The sequence below is a fragment of the Physella acuta genome, unplaced genomic scaffold (assembly GCF_028476545.2).
Source record: "Physella acuta isolate Inbredline_101_S28 unplaced genomic scaffold, ASM2847654v3 ptg000174l, whole genome shotgun sequence".
Classification (NCBI taxonomy): Eukaryota; Metazoa; Mollusca; class Gastropoda; family Physidae; genus Physella; species Physella acuta.
Genome location: NW_026731693.1, coordinates 392,766 through 412,832, shown reverse-complemented (window position 1 = coordinate 412,832; position 20,067 = coordinate 392,766). Strand labels below are relative to the sequence as shown.

The 20,067-nt window shown below is 32.6% G+C and overlaps 1 protein-coding gene across 6 annotated transcripts; it reads left to right on the top strand.

Moving 5' to 3' along the window:
* The first annotated feature begins 2,287 nt into the window (after positions 1–2,287).
* On the top strand, positions 2,288–19,819 carry LOC131936279 (mitochondrial glutamate carrier 1). Of its 6 annotated transcripts, none has more exons than XM_059293189.1 (10): positions 2,288–2,447; positions 12,807–12,936; positions 13,235–13,369; positions 13,721–13,776; positions 14,122–14,212; positions 14,662–14,780; positions 15,071–15,273; positions 15,809–15,911; positions 16,188–16,263; positions 16,525–19,819. In XM_059293189.1, the coding sequence occupies exons 2-10, from the start codon at positions 12,920–12,922 to the stop codon at positions 16,667–16,669; spliced, it is 945 nt and encodes a 314-aa protein (XP_059149172.1). In that variant the 5' UTR covers positions 2,288–2,447; positions 12,807–12,919; the 3' UTR covers positions 16,670–19,819. The 6 variants fall into 6 exon arrangements, with proteins under 6 accessions (XP_059149172.1, XP_059149178.1, XP_059149177.1 ...); XM_059293195.1 differs by lacking the exon at positions 2,288–2,447 and adding an exon at positions 2,764–2,811; XM_059293194.1 differs by lacking the exon at positions 2,288–2,447 and adding an exon at positions 7,287–7,364.
* Positions 19,820–20,067: the final 248 nt, after the last annotated feature.

Sequence of the window (20,067 nt, the reverse complement as noted above, 5' to 3'; positions counted from 1 at the left end):
CTTTGATATATACTTAAATTAATAATAGATTTTTAAAAAAATTAATTAGTACATTAGGGCCTAATTGTTTTTTTAATCAAGTGTACAAAGCTAAATGTTTTAGTTACCTGGGGTGTATTCTTTTTTTTTATATCTATAGCAGGGGCTGAAATATATGTTTAATTGCTTTTTTCTCTAATCAAAGGAAATTAGTTGAAAATATTGTTACAGGGTACACAAAGCTTTTTTATTGAATTATCTCCCTGTCCATGTAGACTGGTGCTTCAGAATGGCTAAGGTTTAAATATGAATACTTTGTTTGTTAAGAAAATACATTGCCAAACATATCTCAGTTATTTAATTTGTACTCTTGACGTACATTTTATTTTATGTAATTTAACCTTGGTTATCTATATTTATTAGCCAACTTAAATATTTTATTAGCCTCTTAATTTTTTCGTTTGACCTCCACAAAATCAGTTTCATCATTCCTACATTAGAAACAACGAAATTTGGACTTAAGACTGCCTGCTGTTTTTTTTTTTTTCCTTATGATGTGTGTTGTTTTAATACAAATTCTTGCATTTAGCAACATAACCTATCAATTTTTGCTGTGTACATTTAAGTTTAAATTATTTTTTGTCTGGTATTACCATAACCAAGTTTTGAATGGTATTTGAAAGTAGAAGTGCAAGATAATTCATAATTTTAAATGTATGCTTTACACAATAGAATCTACCGACATACATTTAGGGTATTTTCCTGAAAGATTCAGTTATTTTTAACATTTTCAGTCTCTTTTTTATTTCTTGCGTGAAAATAAAAAAAAATGTAAATCTAGATCTTAATTTCTTAAGTACATCTTGTGATACGATGCAATTATTAAAAATGTATTTATCAGAATTTTCTACTTTGTTATTTTTTGCTTACCATTTCAAGATGCTGTGAACCAAACTGCTGTGAAAATGTATGTGTTCACCTTTTTATAATTATAAACAGCTTTGTTTCTTTATATACTTAATCCAAGTTTTAAACATTTACTTTCTTATCTGCTTAATAGTATCTGCAGTGTCAAAAAAATAAAATGGACTATTTACAATTATTTCTCTGTAAATAAATTTCCCTTTTTTTTTTATTCCCAGTGATATTTGTGATTTTTATCTTCCCTAGTCTTGGTTAAATTAATTAAAAATAACTCTTGCTTTCAAGTGATCTACTTTTATCTCTGTTGAAATGTTTTTTTAATAACATATTATTACTGCTTTTCTTATAAGCAAATAAATTTAATATAAATAATTTTAATCATTCTATGGATGATTTTTTTATGGTGAAAACTGTATGTGACAAAAATAAAAAATATCTATACATTTGAGTTTCTGAATATTTTATTTTTTTAAATGTTATGTTTTTGCCTTATTTGTTTCTGTAGATTAATTGAGTCATTTTATTTTTTTAAGTGGGCTCGTCATTTAGCAATGTTATCAAACATTTGGCATGGCAATCTCTCTTAAATTAATATATGGATTTTTCTTAGAAACTGAATTGTTTGCTAACTAACAATAAGCTCTATTAAATTTCTTCCTTCTAAAATCTGTTGATCTACTTCATTTTATCAAACAAAAATTCTAAGTCAGGGAAGTTGGTACTAGTAAAAAAATATATTACTTCAAGCATTGTTTTAGGCCATGCCTATATGCCATTATATAGCCATATGGTATAGGGGTCATTCATAAACGATGTCACCCTTTTTTGACATATGTACCTCCACCTCCCCTCCATCATACATCACCACAAAAAGCCAGACCCCCCCCCCCCTTAAAATGACGTCACACCTCAGCCTACAACCCATAGCCCTTGTCATTATGAAATTAGGGACTGCATTGGAGTTAAAGGTAGGTTCTACTGTGTCTTTGATAAATAAACCAAGTTGACTGCATTTAGTCTACTCCTCGCCTGTTTATTGTGTTTAGCTATTTAGGATCTACAAGTTGAGATTAGTAAATCTAGAAATATATAAATAATTTTAAAAAAAAACAACAAATAATGGTTGGTCTATGTTAACAAAATATGAGATTAGTAAATCTAGAAATATATAAATAATTTAAAAAAAAACAACAAATAATGGTTGGTCTATGTTAACAAAATATAGATCTAGTATGGAATGAGGTGTAGTAGTCATCAAATATTAACTTTGGTCAATTTTTCGAGGTAGAACATTCTATAACAGAACAGGTAAACCTTCAAGGGCAGCTACTCTCGTTTTAAACTAAAACGCAATCAGAAAGAGTTAGCCAGAGCGTTGCTTCTGCTAGCTTTTTACTCTCCACGAATATGTGACTCAGTGGAAAATTTCCACATCGCTGAGTGTGGGGCATAAAAGCGAGGGTTTATTTTATGTTTCGTTTGTGAGATGCAGAGCTGAAGTGGAAACGTTAGAATTTGTTATTAACCTCTCGTGCATGCACACAGTAAGTTGTTAAAACTAATTTAATCTAAATATAGTTAGTTACAAAAATACAATATTTTAGTTACTACTGTCCTGATTATATTTCCCTTTGCCCTTAGCATTGAATGGCCAGTTATTTTGTGACTGGCCTTTTACAGAATAACTGGAGCGTTCATAATCATAAATCTAGTTCATACGATTTTTTCATTAATGCTTGCTCACTCATGCAAATTGCATTGATCAACGTAGCTGGCAAGATTTTAAGTATTGTTGTTCGCCTAATACATACAAGAATTCAGTCATATTTAGTCTGGGGTAGATTTGATTTTCATCGAACCAGCCAGAGTTCTTATCGTCTTGACCTTTCTGCAGCAGACAAGAAAAAAGTAGGCCAGTTTTTTTTTTCTACTGCTTATTTAAAAAAAAAAAAAAAAGTCAACAACCCAGATCTACCGTTGAGAGAGGTGGGGAGGAGGGGGGATACGACTTGAAAAGAGGAATGTTTGCTATGCAGGTCTATTGAGTAGTGAGTTTATTGGTTGTTTAGTTTAGCAAAATTAACATATTGGAAGGGAAGCAAACTGATCTGTCCAGTTAGTGATTCACATTCGCTTAGAATTTAGAATCTCAATCTAGTTATAAGTTTTATGGTTCTATACTCTATTATAGATTCTATATCATATGTTATTATAATGACTAATTTATTAGCCACCACCATGATTGCTGGAGTAAAGTAGTCAGTAGTCCATTTTTTTTTAAGTTGTTGATAATCTTTAAACTTTAAATGGCATCCTTAATAAAAATGCAGAGGCAAAATCCCATAATGAAAGCAAATCTCAAATCACATTGGTAAAAATGTACCACTAGCCACTACTGACTAGTCCAATTTTTTTTATTTATTTCTAATGTTATGCTTTCTCTTTGCATGTCTCATACAAATACTGACATGTCTACCCAAATAATGGACAGAAATAGATCTACATCCCTTTCTCATTTGATAAATAAACATTAATTTTATACTGGTTACACAGAAAAAAATGCAATGGTCTAGAGGCCCTTTATATATCTTTAATGCTATAAGTAACTCATTGACTCAATTTAATTATGCTATCATTTGTCAGGCAATAGGAATGTTTTGTTTATCTCTTTTTTCGTCCTTGGCCAGGACTTTGATTGTTCTTTGACCAGAAAAACACCTTATCAATATTAAAAGTTGGTATTGGGGTACTGTAAGACTTCCTTAATTGAGTACCAAGTAAAATGTCACTATGCAAGATATGAAATACTATGAAGATCAACAGTCAAATATTTCATTGGGTTGAAACTTTTATTTGGCTTATACAAATGTTCTTTTTTAATATTAGGTAACTAAAATCAGGATAAACAATATATTTAGCTGTGAAGTTTTTTGTTTCGTTTACACAATTATTTTCTCCTTAACTTTGATGTGAGCATGACTGACTCCTTGGAACATGCAGCATTGTTGCCCTTTTTTTTTTACTACTGAATCATACTGTTGTTATCATACTGTTTCAAATATAAAGTTGCCACTTGAAATTATTCATTTAGACCTAGACCAACTGAAATTTTATTTAGCTTTTTATTTTTTTCTACTTTGCCCTTGTCTAGTTTTTGGTCTAGTAGTGTACTGCCAATAACTGGAAAGGTCTATTTTTAGCTCTGAACTTTCTTGTGATCACAGGGGTCATAGCACAAGATAAAGGTCGTAGTGACATTTCATAGCATCCTGACCTTTTTATAGAAAGATATTGATTATTGATGGCTTTGCCTTAACCAAAAACTGGGATAGTTTAAGCTAGTTTAAGGCAAGACCCAATTTGAGTTCTTTACTAAATGTGGCTTTAAAATATAGGCCTTATAATCTAGTTTATAATAAGATGATACTATCAACTACATGATAATTTTGTGTTATTATTATTATACTTGAATAATTATTAATATTTGACACTTTGGGTTTACTCGTTTTCTAGATTAAGTAAAAATGTTTATTTCAAATGGCATCTCTACTATCTATACTATTCTAGATCTATATGCTTTTGACTTCTAGATCACCATCCTTAAAAAGGCCAATTAGAGACTATTACTACTATTTACTATTATGCCATCTAAACCAAGCACCTTGTGCTACCTATCTAAAGTAAAATGCTTTAAATAAATTAGCCCTCTCTGAACAGTTAAACAACTTTAACCTAGTGTCAGTTTGACCCGATGACCAATGCATCACCCATGACCCATCCATATTTCACGTTGACCTAGATTTCTTTCACTAATTTTCTAGCTTTCTCTGTCTACAAGACGTGGAGTAGGTGGCTTAGGCACATAACAAATACATTATATGCTAAAAAAAATCTCACCAAATTGCTTTCTTAAAAAAAACGTTTAAAACATTTTTTTTAAAGTAGGCTATAATAGGCCTGGTGGTGCGTTTCAGGTCTGATCATTTTGTTTTCGTGGTAGATCTAGATCTAGATACGGTTATTGTTTTTGAGTTACGGTTTATCCTGTTGACATTTCTAAAGTTACATATATTCCCCTTTGATGAATGTGTATTTCCGTTTTCTACATTTGTTTCCGTTTGCTACATTGATATAACTAATATAAGCTGTTATCGTTTATTGCCTACATTTCCGTTTGTTCAGTTAGATCTATTTTCGTTTTTTTTTTAAATCGCTAATGTTTCCGTTTCTTACAAAATTACATCATCGCATTTCTAACATAACACGACAGGGTGACCGTTCCACAATCTGCCCTTGTTACTTGTAACACGATGCCTTTATCTTCTACCAACCTTGTGGGAGTTGTAGGCCAGTGACCCCCATGGTTTATGTATGTTTAAATAACCTTATGAAACGATCGGATCTTGAATTCCAGTTCCCGTTGACTGCGCAGCCAGACGTCTAGTTATTAACCGTTTCTTTCAGCCCGCCCCACCTGCAACATGTCCACCGCCTCCCCTTCCCACTGGACGAATTTATATATATATATATATATATATATATATATATATATATATATATATATATATATATATATATATATATATATATATATATATATATATATATATATATATATATATATATATATATATATATATATATATATATATATATAATGTAATTTATATAGAAAGAAATGTTTAAACAGTATCCGCCCGGAAATTTTAATTGCCGCCCCCCCCCCCCCCCCCCCCCTCTCCCCGAGAAACAAGTCTGAAAAAAAACATATTTTGTGAATGCGGTTTGTATTACTAGAAAAGAACGACGCCGTTAAGTGGAGCGTGGAAGGCTGGGTCTTTCCAGCTGCGCGAACCAGTTGTCGTATAGAGTCCTACTCAGGTGTATCCCACACAAGTAGTTCAGCAGCCGTTAATCAATTTAACAGGACCCGATGTCCACACTCCGGCCACTCATACTGGCCCTCGGTGATGATACCCTGATAGTGGGGTGCTTCAAAGATAACACGAGTGGACTTGACGCCCTCCCGCTACCTGTTAGCGTCAGGTGTTCTCTTGTTTTTAGAGCAACTCATACGTGAGCATGATAGTGCGCCATTCTCGTCTGTTGTGCATTCAATAAACTTTTTCTTCCCCTGTTACGTAACGATTTTTTATGCAACACACTTGTAGTGTTTTGAAAGAGAAAGTAGGCCCAAGTTCTTGGGGAGGGCTGTCTTGTTTGAATCAAGCTGTCCAAAATTGATTCCGTCTTTCTTTCCGTTTGTTTGGGTCACGCAGTTTATTGATTTACAAGTAGTATCGATTATTTTATGTTGCATTGTATACTATTGGAAGCATACGCAGGCTGAAAAAAATGGGGGAGGGGGGGGATTGTAATAATACACACGCACAAGCACACGGATTGTTGGTCGTTAACAAAGTTTTGAGTGCGAACAGGGTAAATATACACAGATAAACTTGGCGGTGTCAAAAGCACAAACATTTCCCCACAAATAGACGGACATCCACTGTGCTATAATATGGTTTCCCGTGAAAGACTACTGTACAACACTCGATGTTGAGCGCACGAATATTTTTAACTGTGACCAATCGGCCTATCTTATGGTTGTGTAACAATTTTTTATTCATTAATTTTAGCTTTTATCAAATAGGCTTCTTTCTCAAATAGGCCTTATTTTTTATTTAAATAGGCTAAATAAGGAATCGAAACATTATTCTAATCATTCTTCTTTAAATTAAAGAACCAGGCTACATGAATAAATAAAGACTAGGCTTATAATTTTTTGTTATATATTCACAAGCTCTTACACGCACTTTAAAAAACGTTAACTCTTTACCTAGCCTGTGCTATTGAGTAGACATTGATCGATAGTGGGGGATGTCAAAGGATTTTGTTCGCTATTATCTACAGACAATGGGACGGCGTGGCCTAGCGGCAGAGAGCTTGACTGTCTCGAGTACGAATCAGGGTTCAAATAAGTGGAACGTCCCTGAGTACACCCAGCTTTAATGTAGCAAACGGCTGAGCATAGTACCGTCAACACTATCTCTTCATATGCCGACCTTTGTTGCAGATTAACTTGTATCTTGGGCACCAACGGGAACCATTATATATGTCTAAAATACACATAGACGACAACATGTTCAAAATACAGACTAGCACACGTAAGCAATTTACCCATACACACATAATCTCTAACAACACATAGGTACAACAACACACCAACACATAGGTACTTATATAGACTAGGCCCGCATGAATATTTATGTGAACGCCACGTGTGCCCCCATTACTTAACGCTGGCATCTCCCCCCCCCCCCCCTCCCTCCTGACTTAACGTGACAGACACCACAGTAAAGAGCCTGACCAGGGCAACAGTACTGAAAGCAGTCAGGTGACTTAACTGGCGGTTTATTTGCTCGCCTTGTTGTTTACCTGCTCTACTAATCCAGTTTCAGGTGTGTTTTTTTTTAATCCGTTTAAATGGATTTTGTACAAACGATCACATGTTGTTTGTAAAACAGATGTAAAAGATATGAGTAGGCAGAATAGATAATTTATACAGACAAGGTTATGCTAAATTTAGTAGGCCTGTGTTACCGTCATCTGTTGAACGATCTGTGTTTTTGTTAGCTTACATTGAGGAAACGTGACTTTACAATAGGTAGGTGCTTGGAATTTACTTTGTTGATACACTTTTAGCAAATAATTTTCTTTCGAAAAGCTAACCAGAACTTGTGATAAAAGTTACGTTGTTTTTTTTTTAAAGCGATTTTTATACGTACGAGTGTGAGCAGCTCGTGTCTTTTCATATAGATCTAGGCCTATTTGATTCGAGGGAGGGCATCGGGAATTTCTTTCAGGCATCTCTTCGGGAAGGGTGGAGCTGACACCCCACCCCGTAAATTTTAAGTGCCTTTTTCCCTCTCCCCCCCCCCCCCCCCCCCCCAAGAAGTAAAATATGTTATAGACTGACTGGAGAGTAGCTTCGGGCGGCCACCTCATGTCCTGCTATTGAAGCACTGCTTAGTGTTTTTTTCCTAACAGATAAACAGATAAACGAGCTATTTGACATTAGACAGATGTTATTAGGGTTAATAGTCATTGTCGTTATAATAATTTGCTCTAAGGAAAAAAAAAAACCCTATTGACACTATTGTTCACGAAAGTAAATAAAAAAAGTCACGAGCTAAATTATTGCATATTTTTGCGAAAATTTAACTCCACCCCTGGTTTTCACTAGGATGTATTTCACTCTGGTTGTTAACGCATGTTATGAAACAATACTGGTATGAAAAATTAACCCCTACGCCATGAAGTAGTTACGACTCTACACTTCACAGCAGTGGTTCTTAACCTGGATTCGATTGAACCCCATGGGTTCGGCGATTCAGTCTCAAGGGGTTCGGCGGAGGTGCACGACACACACCGACTCATATGATTCACGATCGGATTTTGTCAGTGCAGATGATACAACTATTAATAAAATACTTAAAAAAAAACTTTTTAAAAAACCACGTTTTTCTTGTGGACTAAAAAGTAGAAAATAACTATTTACATACATTTGATGACAAAAAACGTGGGTACGTTCACCATCAAATTTCCCGACCCATCTGCCCGACCCACGTTTTTTGTCATCAAATGTATGTAAATAGTTATTTTCTACTTTTTAGTCCACAAGAAAAACGTGGTTTTTTAAAAAGTTTTTTTTTAAGTATTTTATTTTCTCCTTTTTAGTCCGTTGCTACACATGAAAAACGTGGTTTTTAAAAAAAAGTTTTTTATATAGTTTATTTTCTACTTTATCTAATGACTTGTTTAAGTATGACTTGACTAAGTGTTTATAAATACACGGACTAAAAATCTTGAGCGACCAGGATTCGAACCTGGGTTGTCGCGGCCACAACGCGAAGTACTAACCACTATACGATCACGGCCAGCGCGCTCACATCGATTGGGGCCGAAGTAACTGTCAATAGGCCTCCAGTCTTGTCGGTATCTTTAGAAATCATGTCCTCAATTTTATGGTCCTTAGGGCGTAATTAAATTAAGCTAATTACGGTCTCTAATTGCTAGTTTTTATGATTGCATCTGAAATTGTTAGGCGAAAGTAGCCTGCATGCCAAATTTCAGATCTATAGAGCAATCAGAAGTGGGCTAATTTTCGATGTCAATTTTAACAACAAACACACGCGAAGCTGAGTTAATAAAAACGTGTTAAAAAGCGTTAGGGGAATGTGCATATGAAACGTGTGGGGTTCGTAGCTCCAAAAAAGTTAAGAACCACTGCTCTATAGCTAACCTCTCATGTTGTAGCGGTGCGGAAGGAAGTCATGGGAAATTATGGTGTCTATTTTAATTAGGCTACATTTTCAATTAAGGGCTGACCTCTAACCTCAGCCTAAATGCCACGGCCTCTACTTTCGAAAGTTCGACCTTACTTGCCCTAATTTTCGTTCGACCCAAATTTATATTTAGTCTACTATAAATGTTCCGTTGATTTCTTTAAAGACATTACACTGTCTTTTTTATGACTTGCAAAACCAGGTCGTAACTATATTTAAAAAGCATTATTTTACAACTTTAAGGCTTATGTATCTTAAACTGCATTTTTTCTCCTGGGTAAGTTCAATTTGATACACATTTTGGCAAAGTCGTCCGTCTAGGAATCGAAATTGATGTGCATATATAAATATGATACATTATGGCCCAGTGTTTCTTCCAGACTTTTTTCTCCGGGGGGGGGGGGGGCACTTGAAATCTTCGGGGGGCGGTAAACTTTCTTCGGGGGGGGGGGGGGGGCGGACACTGTTAAAAGTATATATTTTCTATATAAATTATATAAATTTCATTTCGTTCGGGGGGGGGGGGCGGTAAAAAGTTTTCGGGGGGCAAAGCCCCCCCCCCCCCCCCCCCCCCCCCCCCGAAGAGATGCCTGGAAGAGACTCTGTTATGGCCTATTATAATTGGGGATCTTATGATATAGGCTAAGCTGTACACTAGTCTAGCCGCTCTTATGGAAAATGATTACCTTGAACTTTCTCGGGCTATTTATTGTCTGCAACGCTTCGGTTCCGGTGCAGTGGAAATAAAAGCACTATCCCGGAATCATATTTTTTTGGTGTCAAAGTGTGTCAGTGTGTCTCAATGTGTCACGCTTCGCCGATTGTGTTACTTGATACCAATAAAGGACAGTGCCAAAAGTGTAAGAATAGGTTGATGGTGTTTCATTGCGCAAGAAAGCTGTCGACAGAAACTTGTTACAGGTTATAGGACTCTATCTCTAGACATCGACATCGGTTCTAATCTCGGGGCTAAAATTTAATTAAATTAGATTCAAATGACACTAGCGATCGTTTTATTTCTAGGGGGAGGGGGGGGGGGGGGGGAGGGGAAAGGAATTCTGAATTATGTGACGGAGAGGGTGGGTGTCATAAAGAATATTAGAGTTTGAACCAGAATTTTAGCCGTTATTTCACATTTTTAGAAATGTTTTTGTAAGTTGTAATAAACATCGATTAAAATGCCCTATTTTGACTGAGCTCAGTTAATATTTTATAAAGAAATCGATGTTTCAAAAAACTTATCTGAGGCGTGTTGAAGGCTGAGGTGTGACGTCATTTTAGGGGGGAGAACTGGCTTTTGGTGTTCCTGATGGTGTGTGTGTGTGTGCGGGGGTGAGTAGTCGGGTAAAAATTGTCGAAAAATTGCGGATGAGCCTAAGCCTTATCCTAGTAAAAATTTTATGTAGACTTAACGTGTCATCAAGTTTTTTATCCAACTTTCTCATTTAACACGTGCCATTTTCCCCATTACAGTTATTAAAAGAAACACTTGAACCGCTAATGACGTTGACTGTCGCGTGACAATTCGCTGGCGCTGAAAGTTTCGTTCGTTTGGTCGCATGACACCCATCAATCTCATGAGTCTCAGGTCAAGAATGCGAAATAAATTTCTTACGTAGTTGTTTTGTTTTTATTGCGCGTGCATAGTTTATGATAAAATTAAGGGAAATAATCAATGTTGAAACGAAAAGATGGTTTCTTTTTACTTTTACACTAAAAATGGTTGTTATCAAATAATTTTTAAACTATTTAGATCGAGTAAATTATAGATCTAGTATTTTAAATAAACTAATAAATTAGTAATTAGATAATCAGTTTATAGGCGATAGCAATATTAATATCTTAATTAATAATATTACTTATAATACTTAGATCTAGATCTAGATACTACAAAGAAGTGGAGAAAGTTATAACAGTATTTTTTTTTAAGTTGTATAACAGACAAGTCAGATTGTTAAAAAAGAATAGATCTAGATCTAGATCTATTATTATTTTATAGGCCTAGATCTAGATTTCTAGGCCGACTATTTTTATAAGCTTTTACACTCACTATTTTACAGTTACACTGTTACAGCCCCTCTATGTCTAACTATAACTAACTAAGCCTTACTGTTACTAACTACAAAGCTCTGCCCTAATATTTTAAGAGTATTTTACAACCCGAATCATTTTGAAAAGAGACTCAAATGTATATATCTAGTAAAGTAATAGTAAATAGATCTAGTAGCTTATAGTTAACAGTAGGCCCTATAAGTGTAATTTAATAACAAGTGGTGGTACAAGGTGGGGCTGGGGGTGCAGTCTGCACTGGGTGACACCAATCACCATTTAGGTCTAGGGGGTGACACCAGACAAAAAATTGTACAATTTACTGTCAGAACTGTTTTTTTTTATCCAATTGAGACAACAAACTAGATCTAGTAGAGGGAGGGGGGTGACACCCAACCTTATGATGCCACTGCTCTACACATGAATTGAATTACAACATATAGTTTCTTATTCATCTATCATAATCTATTTTAAGCCCTATGGCTAATATATTAATTTATTCAACCTGCTAGATCTAGATCTAATTAACAGCTTTAAAAAAAGACGACTTAACTTGGAACTGTGACTGTACTGTGGGTTGAATTTTTAAACAAAATTATTCCCTTTTTAAAAATGTAGCAGAAAATGTTTTAAGAAAGAGTCTTATTATGCCAACATAATTTATGTACGACTTATGATAGCAATAGTTTAAACTTGCTAACTGTATGCACTTTAATGACTTAAGGTTGTTATGATAAAATTAAGGACTTTGACTTGAACTGAGTGTAGTAGCCCAGTCATCAACAGAGTACTTGACACAAACACAACACATTGTTTGTATTCTAAAAATGATGTTACATTTAAAAAAAAGTTCAAATTCAAATACACAACCTAATTCTAATTCCCAATTCATCATATAAGCTTATACCAACAATTGTAATATATAATTTAGCAATTAGTGTGCATCTTCAGATAACTGAAATGAAAAAAATTAGAGTTTACAGAATTTTTTAATAGTTGTTTTTCATTTGTTCTTATCTTAAGTAGACCTACTAGCTTCTATGTCATATCTTTATTATTCTGTATCTTTCAAGTAATATTTTTTAAAAGGATCTTCGCATTGGGGTCTTCTTATTTCTTATCACACATAATTCAGTTAATGGAGATTAATTAACCTGAATGTTTCATCAAGTCTTGTAATTGAATGCAGTTATAATTAGTTTATGACATTTTACTTTTAAGTACTTTTACGTACTTTTACAGGTAAAAAAATTACATTTTCCCCATTTAGATTTTTTTACATGAACCATGATATTGAGATATTATCATAATAATAGTGCTAGCGTTGCAAATAGGACTTAATTAAACTATAACCAAAACCCATAAAGTGTATGATGGTACAAGTGATGTTGCTATGACAGTAGGCCTATAGCTAATGTAAAGGTTACTATTTGATAACATCTCTAAGTTTAATCTGTTCAAAAGTCTATAACAGAATAATTATATTTTAAAAACATATCTATGTAGCTCTTGAGAATCTTGGAAGAAGCAGACCCTCGAAGCTCTCAGCTCCTTGCATCATCCATCTGCTCTGATTCCAGTTAAAGCTTGTTTCTATTTATTGTTTCAACACACCATTAATGGAGCAGCAATTCTCGTAAGTACAGTTTTATTGGACAAAAACAAGATCTTTAAAGGGCTATTAAAAAGAAACTGAAATGTTTGAGTGAAAAAACCCATTATTGAGGTTTTTTAAAGAATACTTCAGTGTTTTTTAATTAAAAATAAAATCATACTTTTTTATGGTTTAGTATATTAACTAAAAAATTGAAATTATTTAAAGTTTTTTTTTTAAAATGAATAGCCTACATTGTTCATGTTATGTGATGTGTTGTTGATGTTGTAATTGTTTGATGATTTATGATTTAAAAAATATCATTTTTTAAAAATTACAGTTTGCTTCCCCGTACGATAAATGGAAGTATAGCTGGTATAGTGGGTGTGACCTGTGTGTTCCCTATTGACTTAGTTAAGACAAGGTTACAGAATCAACAGCCTGGACCTCAGGGACAGCTGCTGTATAAAAGTTTGTAAGTTCAGCTCTTTTCCTTTCTCAGTGGTTAATTTATAGCTTCATGTATCTTTACTCTGCAAACACTTAATGTCTGGGGTAGGGTGGGGGGGGGGGAGGGGGGCTGAGGCTGAGCCTCAGCAAAATTTATTGTGTACTACCAAGGGATGACAGTGTAATATACTGTAATAAATTAAGTTTTTAATGTAACATTTATTGCATAGATAAAAGAGTTATCCACTTCTTTATTTTACTTTTATTGTATTATCCTCTATCTTATTAAATTCTGTATAGTTCTATAGAAATTCTGTTTAAACTTGTAAATAAACGTTTATGCAAAATAAATCAGATTTTTTTTTATAAATTTCAGACCAGACTGTGCAATAAAAACATTTAGGAATGAAGGTTTTTTTGGCATGTACAGGGGTAAGTCAAAAATCTAAAACAAAATGTTAAACAGTTTTATTTAGGGTAAACCAAATGTATCATGCAAAATGTCTTTCCTCTTTTTCCATGTCACAATCCCACCAGTGCCCTCAAGATGGTGTTTTATCCCTCGGGCAATCATTTGAGAGTGGACCACCACACCCCTGTTTCCACAGCAGCCTACACCCCCTCACTAGTCTGATAACACTGCCCGTAAAGGCCAGCCACCTCCCTGTAATTAATGTATCAGTTTTTATTAATATAATGTGCTGATTATTCAACTTGATCTATGCGGATTTTGTCACACCTGTTCGTGTATTACACCTGTTGTGTCTCGAATTTCAGGCTCTGGTGTCAATCTGTTATTGATAACTCCGGAAAAAGTGATCAAGCTGGTTGGAAATGACTTTTTTAGGCACCATTTGAAAACTGCTAAGTAAGTTTATGTCGCAATACTAAACTACAAACATTTAATCCTTAAGAAGCAAAGTATAATAATTTTATTTTAAGATAATATTCTGATTCATCACTAAATAAAAAGTAATTATGAAAATCCTTTGAACCGTGGAATTAAGCAGACTGTCATTACAATTACAGCCACTAATAATTAAAGAACTTGTAACTAATAAGAAATTACAATTATCCTGTCCAATTTCTTTTAGTTCTTTATGTGACCAGCGGCTTTGGGGGAGGGGGGGGGTTAGAACCCCAATCTATAATATATATCCTTGAACTTCAAATATAACTGTTGGCTATGGCCCTCTCATGTCACTCACAATTTAAAAATATATATAGAAAAGACTATAACCCCATCCCCTAAATAGAACCTTTCTTCCCCGCTGCATATAATTTAATTGCTTCATTTTAAAAATGGTTTATTTGCAGTGGAAAACTACCTCTTGGAAGGGAGGTATTAGCTGGAGCAAGTGCTGGGTTGTGCCAAATTATTATAACAACACCCATGGAGCTTCTCAAAATCCAGATGCAAGATGCTGGTAGAAGTGGTCAGTATTATTTTAGTACAACTTGAAAATGGTCAGCTTTTTCAATGCAATCTTAAAACGGACAGTATTTTTTATTTAATACAATTAGAAAGTGGTCAGTATCATTTTAATACAACTTAGAAGTGGTCAGCATTTTTAATACAATTTTAAAGCAGTCAGTATTTATTTTAATACAATTAAAAAGTGGTCAGTATTTTTTTTTTTATTTAATATTTCAGTTCAGTTTTAATTAACTTGCTGGAAGTGGTCATTATTAAAAATTCCTAATTTTTTTGTGTTTCCTAAATTAGCCAGTATAGACTTGATGGCAGATGGCAAGAGTGCTGCCGCCACAGTTGCAAAATCTCAGCGCCTCTCTGCTACAAAACTTGCTCTAGACTTACTGAGGACCAGAGGAATTCTGGGACTGTATCAAGGTTGTGGGGCTACTGCTCTAAGGGACGTAACCTTCTCTGCTGTCTATTTCCCTTTGTTTGCCAATCTCAACAGACTAGTGAGTAACTGTATTGACACATTTTTTTATAATAGCATTCAAATCTAGCATACAATTAAACACTAGAATTGAAATTGGGTGAAATTTTAAATTAGCTTTCTCTGTCAAAATAAGTAATGCAGTTATAGAAGAAAGTTACAATTTATTAATTAATTGAAGTTTGATAATCTAATAAATTATTGAAAATATATCTTATATTTAGATATACGGTATTTTTTACATTTTGGCACTCACAATATGAGTTAAAGTTGACACATATTTAAACAGCCTCACACTGTGTTTACACTTGCAACATGTAAACTACAAAAAAATATGAAAGAAAAAACCTCGCCACAAGTTAATGTTATTTGAAAACATTTTCCCCACAGAACATGTATATTTACTTGTTACGACCTATTTCCCCTAGTCATGCATAGTATACATGTCCTAAGTGTAAACACTGTGTTAGTTGTTCCCTGTAACCTTATATAAACCTGTGTTCAACATTTCCTTTCCTGTATCTTTGTTAAAACTTGTGCTGTAATAATGTTTCCAGGGTAAACGAAGAGAAGGTAGTGAACAGGCTGTATTTTACCACTCATTCATCTCTGGTTGTGCGGCAGGCTGCTTTTCATCATTCCTCGTCACACCATTTGATGGTAAGTATTATAGAACATTGCGTGGTTTTACACTTATTTATTATGAAATTTTAAATGGTAAAAAAACTACTGTCATGTAATTTGATGGTTAGTTTAGTATGGATCAAAGGCGAGAGTTAAAGGTTTGTTACTATAAATTTATTTTTATAGTATCAAATGAATTAGTTTGTAGACAGCTGTTTAATACACTGAAGTTATTTGTTTATGGCAACACATTATTTAGTTTGTAAAAAAAAAACCTAAAATTACAGCTTGATAACTATTTATTTCTCCCAGTTGTGAAGACCAGACTACAAACTTTGAGTAAAGGCAAAGGTGAAGTTTACTATTCTGGAATCATTGATTGTTTCAGGTAAAATCTCATTCTAATTTTTCTGTTTTCTTTGTTTTAAAAAATTATCACTCATTTTATGTTCTGAAAACTGGTCATGGTAATACGTTAGTGCTGGTATTAGATATTTGCTTTAGTCGATCATTGTTTAACTATTTATCATAAACTGTCTTCATACAACCTGTGTTAGCATTGCATAACGTACTGGTTGAAATCAATATTCAATTAAAAGAGGTTTATTTTTCATAAAACTTTATTACAATTTTTTGCTTTCTGCTTCAGAAAAGTGATGGTAAACGAGGGACCAAAGGCATTTTTCAAAGGAGCTTTCTGTCGGATGCTGGTCATTGCCCCATTGTTTGGTATAGCACAGACTGTTTATTACCTTGGTGTTGCAGAATTCTTACTAGGGATTCGAAAGCCATAAACCTTAGGCATGAAATTATGGGTTTTTATTGTAGTCAAACTTGGGTTGATGAAATATTGTACATTGGATTATCAAATGTGATATTGTTGATTATTTTTTTTTAAATAACAATTATAATCGTAAATATATTTTTAGGTAAGAATGAAACAAAATGGCCATATTAATTGATGTTTTAATCAATGGTATACACTGCAGAAGATCTTTTAAAGTTGAAGTTTTAAGTACTTGCTAGATTTAGCATTTCTTAAGTATCCGATCATTATGATAATGATGTATCTAGATTTTTATTAAAAACATCACTAATACAAATTATATACCTTTTTATTTTAAAAAAAAACAACCTTTATTCTTAATAATATATTGCTTATTGCATTTTATTTTATTTGAACTGCTCACCGCATATTCTTCCATTTCTTGCTGATCATTAACTTTTTAAAATTATCTGTTACCTCCCCTAGTTTTAAATCAGTATTAATGGCAAGCATAATATTAATAGCAGTGATGCATTTGTAAGGTTGCATTATTGTAGTCTCACAATAATAGTCCCCCAATTTAGCTTTATAAAAATCTTTTCCCAAAACTTTGTCCTAAAATAATGTTGTCTTAAAATATTGTTGTTCGAAGACTTTATTGTCCTTAAATAATCCAGTCTAAAAAATATTGTAGTAAATTTTATATTGGCAATAAAACATTTTTTTACAAAAACTGCAACTTTTAAACTGGAATACAATTATTAAAAATGTTTTTACATCCAGGTATTTGTTGTAATCATAATTTTAAAAATTAATTTTCAAAAATTATATTTTTTTATTTCAACTCCCATTCCCCTTTTTTATTAGTTGTATTAGAATCAAGAGATTACAGTCCCACATAAAACTTGAACCTATGTATGTTAAAAGTGTGTGGATAAATTAAGTATATAATCATGTAACAGACCAGACATTTAGTAAATCAGTTAAATTTGTTATTAAACATTAGTAATATAGTCAAATTAGAAATATAATTACCTAATGGGATAGTTAGTTTCTAGTGATTTAGGGCTTTGAGATTAAATTAAATAATGACACGAAAGTTTAAGTTATTAATTATTTCATATTTTTACCATTTTTATACTTAAACGGTATCTTTTAACTTTATAATGCTTTTTTACATTGCTATCTACAATCCGTTCTCACAGTATGTTACAAAGATACTAAATAGATATGTTGAAATTTTGTTGAAAAATGTTAAATTACATTGAATTAGTGGATCTATACATCTTCAATTGTTTTAGCCCCTTTTATTCATTTAAATACACCAGAATTAACAATTCTATTGTAATTATACTTTTTAGCTTTAATTATTTTAACAAATGTGATATTGTGTTTTAGTTGTATTTTATTTTGTTTCCTAATTCTTCCCGCCTATAGGATATATTTTTAAATTTGTTTAGATTATGAAATTATCACTAAAGCACAATGGCAATAGCTGATCAAAATTTTTGAGTCATCCTAATTTACTTGTTGCAGTTAATTAACATTGTTTGGTTTTGGGGGGGTTTTTTTTGGTTTTTTTTTTTGTGAAAAGTTTTACATTCATGCAACTTGTATTGAGTGATCAGCCTCAGAGTTTTAAATTAACTATAATCTACTTACAAATAGTTTTATTTAAATCTTTTGATAAAATAATATTAATAAACAAATAATGGGTTGTTGCATTTTTTTTAAAGATATGGAAGGTATTATTTTAGTAAAACGGTAGGAAGAAAAATTTTAATACAGTCCCAGTTACACTTACTTCCTTACAAATTGTTATTTGTAAACTGCATATGTAGACTTGTCAGTTTAGAGTCAAAATCAATAACACATAAGTTATGAGCTACTGATTTTCGCTAAAAAGTTAAAACAATCATGCCTGATGTGGTTTTTTTGCATATGTCATGTAGAGTTGTTTCCTTTGTTTGCTGCTGTAGCATTGATTTATGATGAGTAGACTTAATTCCTAATTTCCATTAACATTAATAGTGTACATTTAATAGAATATATACTGCATTGGGATAATCTATAATGCCTGAAAAATTCAAATTTACCTTAAACTTCACATTTGTATTGGAATTTTTAAACTGATTCACTACACAAAAAATATTGTTCTTTTCAGATTATTTCTCTGTTATACTGGTTGACAGAAGCATTAAGTTATAACCAATTTGATTTCTTTTCTCTTATTCTACTAGATCTGAATTATAGGTGACTACTGTGTAGTGTTTGCATTTAGTGACTGTCTGGTAGTTTTGTTTTAGATCATTGTTTTTTTTCCTTTGGTTTTGTTTTTTAAAACTAGAATGTTTAGCTGAAACCTTTGACAAAAAAGATTCTTTGACTACTAAACATTGAATGAATTGATTGTCTGTGATAAATTGTGGATGAAACAAAATTGGTGATAAAATTTTAAAAAGCTTTTATCTGTTGTACAATTTTAGTTTGTAACATTGCAGGAAATGTATAATTATATCACAACCTACAACAGGTCAAATTTCGATCAAACCTTCCTACATTCTGGAAATTTTTAAATACAATCTGCAATCTATGTGGAAATCACAAATTTCGGATAATATAGAATTTGTCAAATGTAAAATGTGATGTGTTAAAAAAAAAAAGATAAATCTTAAGTTTTTTCAGCTTTCCCGGTTAATTTGGTGCCTAGAAGAAAAGATTGTTGATGATAATATATTGATGCAATCTTTTTGTTTTTATTTTTAAAATTTCTTATGTTTTTGTTATAAGGTAAGCCCTCTTTCTGTATTGATATGATTTTTATCTGCTGGAAAACTAAAAAATTTGAGCAACAAATTGGACCACCACAATTCTTTGTAGATCTACAGCAAAATAACTGTTACAAAACTTAATAATTTGTTTCTATGGTTTTTATATAGGCTTTAAAAATTACCTAGTATTCTACAAGATTCATGTTAATTTGCTTCAAGTTAATCACTGGATCATGTTGGGATACACAGATTCATAGTTTTTTTTGTCACTTCTTATTTATAACAAATTACTTTTCCAAAGAGTATTACAACCCAATTTAGAAATTTCATTTTTAAGTTTTAGTAATTATAATATATAAACACAACTGTAATGAAATCTTTATGAATAAATTAGTAAGACCACTGTTGATTAATGTCTTCTTTTCTTGTATTGGTTAATATGTATTATTTCTTCAGTGGATCTTAATCCTGATTTGAAGTAAATTTAAGATTAATATTAAACCAGATCATCTTAGTTATTTCCTACATCAGATTTGAATTGAGGAATTTATTATTGCCACTTTTTATTCCCATCATCTGGCTGATTGATTTTGGTTGATTAAAATGTAGTAAATTCATTGAATTAAAATATTTACATAGAGTAAGAAACAAAAAA

Excerpts from the sequence above, each read along its gene's own strand:
- LOC131936279 (XM_059293189.1), top strand. Across the intron at positions 14,213-14,661 it reads CACCATTTGAAAACTGCTAA|TGGAAAACTACCTCTTGGAA; the intron begins GTAAGTTTATGT and ends GTTTATTTGCAG. Across the intron at positions 16,264-16,524 it reads GGAATCATTGATTGTTTCAG|AAAAGTGATGGTAAACGAGG; the intron begins GTAAAATCTCAT and ends TTTCTGCTTCAG.